The following is a 10767-nucleotide window of genomic DNA, read 5'->3' as shown; positions in this document are numbered from 1 at the left end:
TTTATATATATATATATATATATATATATATATATATATATATATATATATATATATATATATAGATTATTATTATTGTATTAGTGAACTCCCTAACATTCCCACCATCCAATACTAATAGAAGGAATAAAACAATGTCAACTTTTTATATATCTTTATATTAAATGTAAATTTTGAAAACTTAACTGTTGGATTGCATATTTTTATTATATCTTTTATACTTGTAAAATTTCAAGAAAATCAAAGATCAATGGTTGCGATATCCAATAAATGTAAAAATTTTAAGTTTTTGTAATTTAAAATTGTCTCAAAAATAAATTTATAGATGGAATAGTAAATAGCATTTGATTTGAATGAAATTTGATATATAAATTAAGAACATAAATAACATAAAATTTAACGGTTAGATTTTTAAAACTCACATTAAAAAAATAAATGTATAAAAAGTTTTAAAAGTTTTCCTTCAAAATTTATTCCTGATACAAGTTACATGTAACACATTAGAAAAATAAAAAAGAATTTTTAAAGGTGGTTTACAGCTGGTCACCACTATCACGACAGTCAGTCAAATTACTGTCCCCTTGCCTTTGTTGACGGGTTTTTTTTTTTTTTTTTTTTTTTTTGGGTCTTGCTGATGACTTAGTCTTGACTTTTTAATAAATAACAGGCTGATAAATTGTGGATGAATTCCTCCGATCTGCTATTCCTCTCCCCTTTCTTTCTCTCTCTCTCTCTCTCTAATACACGGGGAAAGAACACTAATCCATTCATTTATTTACTGAAAAGCAATTACTATCTAATAGGAACTGAATCCGGCGTCGTTTCAAGACGAGGGTTTTTGGTCTGTAAGTTCTCTTTTTTCACTTATATTCGTCTTCTTTATATATTTCCTTTCCCTTCATCCTTGAAATGAAAAATCTAAATATCAAATCGTCTATACTTTTTTTTGTTTTGTTTCTCTGTGTTGTAGTTCAAGATTTACCTGTATACTTCCAACGGATTCCATGAGCACTCAAGGAGCGTCAACGTCATCGCCGTCTTCTTCTTCAACAACTCGGTGGAAATACGATGTCTATCTCAGTTTTAGAGGCGAGGACACCCGTCAAAATTTTATGGGGCATCTATATAATGCTTTGCATCGGAAGGGCATTTTGACCTTTAAGGATGATGAAATACTTGAGAGAGGAGTCCCCATTTCAGAAGAGATGTATAAAGCAATGGAAGAATCGAGGTTTGCTATCGTCGTTCTCTCACGCAACTATGCATCTTCGACATGGTGCTTGGATGAGCTTGCAAATATCATCAGATGCAGTGAAGCCACGGGAATGACAGTTCTGCCGGTTTTTTATGATGTGAATCCATCTGATGTACGGGCTCAACGTGGAACTTTCGCAATGGCTTTTTGTAAACACGAAGAACGGTTTGATGGAAATATGGAGAAGGTTCAAATGTGGAGAGCTGCTTTGCGCAAAGTGGCAAATCTGTCTGGTTGGCTAGTTCAAGATCGGTAATTTCCTAAGAAATTTATTTTATGCTGATATTTAAATGACAATTTTCTGGAAGTATATCATGAAGTATATAGAATAGCATAATATCAATGCATGGATTGAAATATTAAAACAATTAAAATAGTGTTTATTGTTGAGATATTGTTTGCGGTTAGATAAAATTCTTAAAGATGGATGTTTAAGTGGAAATACACAAAAGGATAAAATTCAAAATGAGGAAATTCAAGTAAAGGTAGGGGTAGCCCCTATTAATCTATTGGTGAAAAAACAAGGGAGGGTTGCGTAAGATGACTCAATCATGTTCAAAGGAGTGTGACCGATGCACCCGCAAGAAGGAGTAAGTTGATCCAAGTTGAGAGAATAAGAAAATGTAGAGAAAGTCCAAAAATCACGTGTAGAAATAATAAAAAAGGACATGTCAATTAAGTGTGAGGTTGGCAGTAGCTTATTTAGCTTTTTGCTGAAAATGTGACAAAGTATACTTATATTTTAAAAAAGGTGAGAAAAAGTGAGGTTAAAATAACTAGTGCCAAACACACACTAAAGGGAGTGTAAAATAGATTATGACTTTAGATAGAGTAGAATGGAGGAAAAGAATACATAGGGCCAACCCTAATTAATTTGTTGGGGGATACATAGCTGATCCTAAAATTTTGGGTCTAAGGCTTTGTTTGTTGTTGTTGTTGTTAGATAAAATCCTTAAAGTGCATTTTGGCAATTTTGTTCGCGAACCACTTGTTTACATAACTGATATGATTACATAATTTTAAGAGGTAGAGCTTCAAGGAATTTATAATTAATATTAGTCCTCTCAAATATTAATTCAAAGAACGTTTCTGGTAGTTGACAATTTTATGGATTTGTTTCAGTAAATATAATCATAGAATTCTTTTATGGGTAGTTGAGTATTTCTATCCATGTTTCCTGAGCTAATGAGTTCATTTTTGTTTGAGCAAGTAGTATTATTGCCCAATATTTTTCTGTCCCCAAGGTTTTATAATTGGTTTAGACCATCACTAAATTATTGTTCTATTATCTTTACAGTAATGTGTCAGAAGTAATCAAAAGCATTGTGGAACAGATATTACAAAATCTGAGTTCAAGTTTCTCAAGCATTACCAATGACTTGGTAGGAATAGATTCTTCATTGAAAGAATTGTACACTTCGTATTCAAATATTGGGAATAACGTTTTCATGATAGGGATTTGTGGTATGGGGGGATCTGGAAAGACAACTCTTGCTAGAGTGTTCTATGAAAGGTTTCGTAGTGATTTTGAAGGTTCTTCCTTTGTCGCTAACGTTAGGGAATATTCAGAAAAACTTGATCTGCTTCAATTACAAAAGCTTCTTCTGGCAGATATTCTGGGGGAAAGAAATATAGAGATGAGGAGTGTTTATCATGGAGTTGTCATGATCAAGAGAAGGCTATGTCATAAAAAAGTTCTAATTGTTCTAGATGATGTTAATAAACTGGACCAACTAGAAAATTTGGCTGGAGGGCATGACTGGTTTGGATTGGGGAGTTTGATAGTCATAACAACTAGAGATGAACATCTGTTGGTCCATCATGGAGTGCATAAAATATATAAGCCTAATTTATTATGCAGTGATGATGCTTTAAAACTTTTTTGTTTGAAAGCCTTCAAAAATGAAAAACCCAAAGAAGATTATATGCAACTCTCCCTGGATGTTGTACGCTATGCTAATGGCCTTCCATTAGCTCTTGTAACTTTTGGTTCCTTTTTGTTTGGAAGAACAGTGGATATATGGCAAAGTGCATTGGACATGTTTAAAGAAAATCCTAAAAGAGAAATATTTGACACACTAAAAGTAAGTTATGATGGGTTGGACGAAATGTGGAAGGATATATTTCTAGATGTTGCATGTTTCTTTAGAGGGAAGATGAAAGATCAAGTAATAGAGATATTAGAGACCTGTGGTTTTCAGGCAAGAATCGGAATACAAGTTCTCATGGATAAATCTCTCCTAACCATAGAGAACGACACATTGCAGATGCATGAACTAGTACAAGAAATGGGTATGGAAATTGTCCGTCAAGAATCACGTGAAGAGCCTGGAAAGCGTAGTAGGTTGTGGCTTCGTAAGGATTTGTTTCATGTATTGACGAACAACACGGTAAGAGCGTTGGCTAAACAACACTTTATTTCAAGGGCAGTATTGAATAGATACACAACACAATTTCATTCAATAAATTAGTTCTTTAACCAAAAAAATATATAATCCCATATATATGTAGTTATCTAAGTACTTAATTTATAAAATATAGAATACAAAATTCTATTTAATTTCATGTTAATATGCTGACTATGTCTTGTGTTAATGTGTTTGTCACTTAAAAAAAAATTGTTCATGATTTCTTACATTTTGAAAACACAATGTGATTGTGTCATTGTTTACATATTTGAATTGTAGAATTGCATCCTTTCTAGTTGCAATGTATGATTCTTAAATGAAAATATCACTTTTAATATATGAATAAAACTTAAATAAAAACTTAAATTGTTTCTATGGGCTAAATTTGGCAATTTCTCAGCTTTCACCTTGTTGGATTTTCCAATGGTCAAGAGGTGGTTATATATGTGGAAAACTCAGTATGGATATTATTTGCATCCTCTAACACTGTATAAAACTGAAAATTTATAGTATTCTTAACTTTTGTTGTGCAATTCACTGATCCTTTGTTTTTGATTCTCAGGCAACAACAGCAATTCAGGCCATAGTCCTTGATGTATTTGGAGGGGATGAGGCATATCGGCACATTGAATCGTATTCTGAAGATTTTTCAATGATGTGTAATCTTAGATTGCTTATAATTAATAACATGCACATCTCAAATGGCCTCAAACATCTTTCTAATAAATTAAAGCTTCTTGATTGGCGTGGGTATTCTTCAAAATGTTTGCCATCTGGATTCCAATCAAAAGAGCTTGTTGAACTTAGACTGCGGTTTAGCAAAATTGAATATCTTTGGAGAGGTGTAAAGGTGAATTTGTTTTTGTCTTTCTGTTTTACTTAATATTTATCTTTTCTTTAGGAGTTGCTTCAAACACATTTTCTTTGTGTTTGAGCTTCATCCTTTCATCGATAAAAATTGTTTTATTACTTCAAAAAAAATTCAATAATGGGAGCTAATTATCCTTTTTTTTTTGGTTGACAGTATTTAGACAAGTTAAAACTCATCAATCTTGAACATTCCATAGACCTTATTAGGACACCTGACTTCACAGGGGTTCCAAGACTTGAGAGACTATGTCTTAGAGGTTGCATAAATTTGGTTGAGATCCACCCATCTATTGGACAACTCAGTAAGCTTACGGTTTTGAATTTGGAATTCTGCAAATCTCTTATCAATCTTCCAAGCAGCATGGATAGTTTAAGGTCTCTTGAAATACTTATTCTTTTGGGATGCTCAAAACTTGCCAAACTGCCAGGGAACTTAGGAAAATGTTTGAAGGAACTTGATTTCACTGGAACTGCTATTAGAGAAGTTCCCTCTTCCATCAGTTTCTTGATATGTCGTGGATGTGAAAAGCAATTTTTTAAGTCAAGGCTTGATAGTGTTTTCTGCGTTCGCTTGTTAAAATCTTTATCACTATCTACAAACAAGCTTGTCCTTTTCCTACCCGCAAGCATCAGTCAACTTCAGAAATTGGAATCTCTTAATTTGGGCAACTGCATTCAACTTCACTCATTGCCAGAGTTTCCATCAAATTTGAGATATATAAATGCTAAAGGTTGTTCTTCCCTGGAACCGTCACCATCACTGCTCAGTATGAGCAATTTGTCGCAACCATCAATTTCATTTTTTAATTGCTGCAAGTTGGTTGAGTATACTGGGGGCTGTGATGGTCTGGCATTTGCAATGTTGAAACGTTACCTGCAGGTAATCTGCCCTCCCTCTGTCTCTCTCTCTCTCACACATTGTTAAATAATATGGTTTATTTATTTATTTATTTTTTGTACAGAGACTCATTTATCCAAAAACTGGATTAGATGAAACTTCTACCGAAAGGAAAGATAGATCTAGAGCTGCGTTCCAGATAAGTATTCCTGGATTGGATGTTCCAGAGTGGTTTACTAATCAAAGTATTGGGTACTCAATATGGTTAGAGCTGCCTCCGAATTGGTGTAATAGTACGTGGATGGGATTTTCTTTGTGCGCTCTTTTTAGAATAAATTGCTACGGGTATTCGAGCGAAAGATATAGTCTTAAAGGTCATGTGAAAGCCTATGGTGATATGCCTCACCTTACTTCTAAAGTTATTAAAGAGACATCCTTTGAAGTTGTTATTGGGGAGACATCCTTTGATTTTAATGTGTGTCACCTTTGGCTATTGTATTGGTCTCGTGATGATTTGCTAGGCAAACCTGCAAATGATCATGAATGCAGTTGGATTAATGTTGTATTTGACAGCAATAGCCCAAGTGTGGAGGTGATCAAATGTGCGGTCCGTTTGATAAACGAGCAAGACGTGGGAGAGTTCAACCAAACAATTGTACAATGCGATGTTGCTTCTGAGGGTTTGGATTGTGTCCATCATGAATTTGAAAATTCAACAGTAGTAAAAGCTACCAAAATTATGAGAACCTATGAAGACAATAATGAGGCAGAACATAGTGCAAGTTGGAGCTTTCCTGAGGAAACTGAAAGCGGTAACAACCATCTCATACATCCTGTTACAAGTATTTTCTTTATAGCTGTAGTTTCCCAGATTGTTCATCTAGATTTTTGTGTAGATTTGGATTGTTTAGGTGTTGCATAGCCATTTACTGGGTAGGTTTTGTCTTCACAAACAAATACGAGAAATTTCAATTGTGACTAGTTATAACTTATAATAGGGTATAACATAATTGTGGCCAACACTTTCCTCAAATCGTGACAAATTGTATCACAGCTAACCTGGTAACATTGTGAACTGCAAGCAATCCAAACCACCCTATACTTCTGTATTCTTGAAAATTAACCTTAGATTCTGTCGTGTGAGTTCAATGCCAGTTGTCTAAAGAACTTGATTTTTCAGCCTCCACATCATCATTTGTTAGAAGAAGCCTACTAACTAGTGAAAGCTTAGGTAATTAACGCCTGTGGATTATGCAAGTCTTGACAAGTATGTTAGAGATTTAAGTGAGTAAATAGTGTAGATTTGTGTGTACTGTTGGTTTTGTTGTCAGCAATCAAATTCCAATATTTTCTATTTTTTTTGCCTGTCCTCAAGTGAACTCATAGACCAAAACAAATCAAAGGTAATTAAGAGGAAAAAAGGATCAAATATAGTTCAGTTACTATCAAAATCCTTCCCAAGATATGCAACTCTAGCAACAAATGTGGGTTTAGCACACCTAGGACCTACGTATTCCAAGAGTCCAACCTAAGTAGCACTACCTATATAACTCAACAAAGTATATAAGCCCTCAAATTCAAATCATTCTGATTCAAGTTCCCCAACTAAAACATATTCAAGTCTCCCAACTAAAACATGACACTTGCATTGGAAGTCCTTTGCTCGGGGTATCAACCACAAATCTAGAAATCACACATAATTAACAATGAGGAGCCAAAGCCCAGTAAATCGCAGTAATAATGGAGGTAAGGGAAATACAAGTTTTATTCTTATTAAAGTTTTTGTTCTTGTTGACTTATCCATATTGATGTTTTGAATAAACATTTTTGTGCTTTGGACGCATATACATATTGGTCATTCCAAACACAAACACAGGTGGATGCAGTCTAGACATTGATCCTGAGAAGGCATCAAAAGGGAAGCAAGATAGTTCCTCAAATGCAACTTTATCTGGAGCAATCTCTCATAGAAAAAGGAGTCGTGAAAAAGATCAACTTAATGTGGAAGACCTTTATGAAGAAGTTATGAAGATAGCTGGGTTTGACGAACATATGCTTGCATCTGCATTTGACCATTTGGTGGATAATGAAAGGTTAGCAAGGGCATTCATGGCCAAGAATGCTCGACTCCGAACATTGTGGTTAGAGAAATTCTTTATCGAAAATGGTTGATATGGGAATTAGATAGTAACGTTTTAAAATTGTACTAGTATCTAATAAATGATACATTGAATAATGGTTATTTAGGTATTTTTATTTTTTATATATATTTTATTTGAAGAATCAAAATGACTGAACTTGAATTTTGCTTTGAATATACATATAGAGTCTTTTGGACTCACTTGTAATGAAACCATTTAACTGTAATCCAAGTATATTCACCCTTGAAAGGTTAAAAGTGTTTTATTAATATTATTTTTTTATTTTTATAATTTAATAATTACAATGAGGGAGACAGGATTTGAAGCTTGAATATTATGGAAATATTAGTTGCATGTTGCACGGGATAATTTTTTTTTAGGGTGATCTCATTAAATATATTAGGGGTAATAAGAAATAACACTCTCTTCTTCTGTTTATATTAATAAAAAAATATTTTAAATTTCTTTAAGAATTTGTTTATAAATGTTTAACCATAATTAGTAAAAACATTACTCATAGATTAGAATTAAAATACAAAATTTATAATGTACCAAAAAATTTGAAACGACAAATCTCTCCATAACTCATTGGGAAAAGAAAAAGGGAAAAAAAAAAGAGAGGCAAAAGTCATTACTTAATATTTTGAAATACACTTTAATTTAAATTTTTTAAATAAGAGATTTTAATTCTAAAATTGAAGATAATTTTGGAAACCTACTCTTAAGCATAGATAGATTAGTACACAATATTTTAATATTAATTTAACAAAGTTTGGTTAAACAAATGTAAAGGGTGAAAACATTTTTTTCCTTCAAGTTTGGGGTAGAGTGTCATTTCTTCAAAACTCAATAAAGGGGAATGTAATTACTCTTCTTCTTCTTCTTCTTATTATTATAGTTAATAATAATTGATTTTTCATTTTCTTTTAAGTTAATAAAAACCTTACATATACCTTTTTTTATTTATTTATAGAATATACATTTTTTTAAACCTTTACATATACTTTTTTTTTTTCATGTGAATCTTTACATATACCTTAAGTAACTTTATATATTCTACTTCTTTAGATGTGTAAAATCATAGACTACTACATTATAATTATAGTAGCTAATTAGTATTATCACCTTCTTCTTTTTTCATAATCTCATTTGTAACATTTCTTGCTATTATTATATATTTACTGACTAATGATTTGCATAACATAGGTGTCAAACGAGATGTAACATCGTTCATTTGATTTTTAAAAGTAATTGTGTATGAAGATTATATATATATATATATATATATATATATATATATATATATATATATATATATAGTTAAATGAAATGTCAAAAAATGAAATTTAAAATTTTCTAACTTTATTTCTTATGTAATTTCTATTATTACAGGAGAACATCTCCTTTTAGTCATGAATGCAAATATGGTTTCCAGGATTAGAATTTGATTAGTTTTAAGTTTAAATGTATTACTATGATTGTGTTTAATTATTGATTATTGATTTAATTTTTTAAGTGAATGTAATAGTTGATTTTATTGCACTGTAAAGTTTTTAATGTTTTTCGTATGGTCATATTTATTTTATTTTTTTAATTCTCTTTACGGCCCCTTTGTTTTTCAATTAACAGTTACTAATTGACATTTGATTTTTTTTTTCATTATCTACTCTTTATTACTGTAAGTGCACAATTGCACCTGGACCCAAAGACAATCACGGGCTCAGGCCCAATGAGCCTTAAACAATAAAATTTGTAGAGTGTGGGCTTGAAACCTAGGTTAGAAGTACTGGGAGTTCGATAATAGGCTTTTATAAACAAAAACAGGTAAATAACGAACACTAATTGCAATGAATCTTCTCGGACTCGAGCCGAGGACTACTTCTTTATTATTTCTTTTTCTTCCTTAAAGATTACAATTTCTCCTCCCCTCTTTCTTAGCTACCGCCCCCCTTTTATACTTCCTTCCTTGATACTTTTTGAACAGTGACTAGAAGTTTCCACCTCACTGTTCAGGGGTCACCTCCCCATTAATGCGGCCAGGGAGGTAGGTGCAAAGCCTTTAATGCGGAGGTGGCAGCCTTTACCCTTGATATTTTCTTTAATACTAGTGCATCTAGAAGATTCAGGATGTCCCATTTTAACCACTAGTCTTTCCAGAGTTGTGCCTTGACCTTTATAATGAAATCTTGAATTCTCTAGGAACTGTCCGAGGTGAAACTCTCCCTCGGCTGTATCTTCGGACCCTCGGCGTATGGGCCAACTCATAGAGTTTGATCCTGAACAGGTCGGCCCTCCATGTTACAGCCCAAAGGCCCATAGGCCCACTTGGGTCCTTTTACTCCCCACAATTACTTTGTATTGTTTTTTTTTCTTTACCATCTCTCTCTCTCTCTCTCTCTCTCTTTCTCTCCCCATTAGCAACCTATTGTTTTCCAAAATTTGGTGATGATTTTATTGAATTAAATATGCACTGTAGTTTTTTTTTTTTTCATTTAATTTTGCTACCCTTAAATGAGTATATCCATAACTATTAGTTTCTTTATGTTATATTTGGTTTGATATCCTCATTATCATTATCATTATTACTAATTTATTATTTAATTTAGCTTTTCCCAATTGCATTTGTTTTGTATTACATTTTTCCTTTTATGTATTGAGTTTGAGAATGAGTGTGTCCTTAGCATTATTTCACTTTATCAGGACACTTTTATTTATTGAATTTAATAAAATTTTAATTTTTTTCAAATAAAATGGAGAGAGTATAAATAATATAATAATACGGAAGATGTGGGGAGATGAAGAGTGATATTAAGGTAGAAGGTAGTAAAGAGATGAAAAGATAAAGGAAAGGAAAAATATTGGACAAAGTAAATGTGTCAGTTTAGTCCCTAAGCTTTTGTTATTATGTCAAAATAGTTCTTGCCGATAGATGGTTGATGGACGTGGCTAACGGTGATATTAAAGTGTTATTATTTTTTGGGGTAGTTACACTAAACCCACCTATGGTTTGACCCGAAATCACTTTGCCTACCCGTGGTTTAAAAAGTGTCACTTCAACTACCTGAGGTATGTTCCGTTTTTTTCCCGTAACCCACCTCTGTTAAAATCATGGGTAAATAGGTATTTTTGCTCAAATTTCATGTCTCTCTCCTCCCAAAACAAAAAATAGCATAAAAATGCAAGAGAAACAAGTTCAAAAAGTAGTATTTGTCTCTCTCTCAATTCACATAAATCTTGAACATGAAGAACATATCC

General features: G+C 32.6%; 1 protein-coding gene across 1 annotated transcript; it reads left to right on the top strand.

The window, feature by feature from the left end:
- Positions 1-1004: 1004 nt before the first annotated feature.
- On the top strand, positions 1005-7543 carry LOC142619408 (TMV resistance protein N-like). Its single transcript, XM_075792498.1, has 6 exons — positions 1005-1507; positions 2553-3645; positions 4226-4513; positions 4688-5413; positions 5496-6213; positions 7248-7543. Exons 1-6 carry the CDS (start codon positions 1005-1007, stop codon positions 7541-7543), a joined length of 3624 nt encoding a protein of 1207 aa, XP_075648613.1.
- The last annotated feature ends 3224 nt before the right edge of the window (positions 7544-10767 follow it).

Source organism: Castanea sativa, chromosome 12, assembly GCF_040712315.1.
Source record: "Castanea sativa cultivar Marrone di Chiusa Pesio chromosome 12, ASM4071231v1".
NCBI classification, from domain to species: domain Eukaryota; kingdom Viridiplantae; phylum Streptophyta; class Magnoliopsida; order Fagales; family Fagaceae; genus Castanea; species Castanea sativa.
Note: the sequence above shows the minus strand (reverse complement) of the source record. Positions and strands in the feature narration are given on the sequence as shown.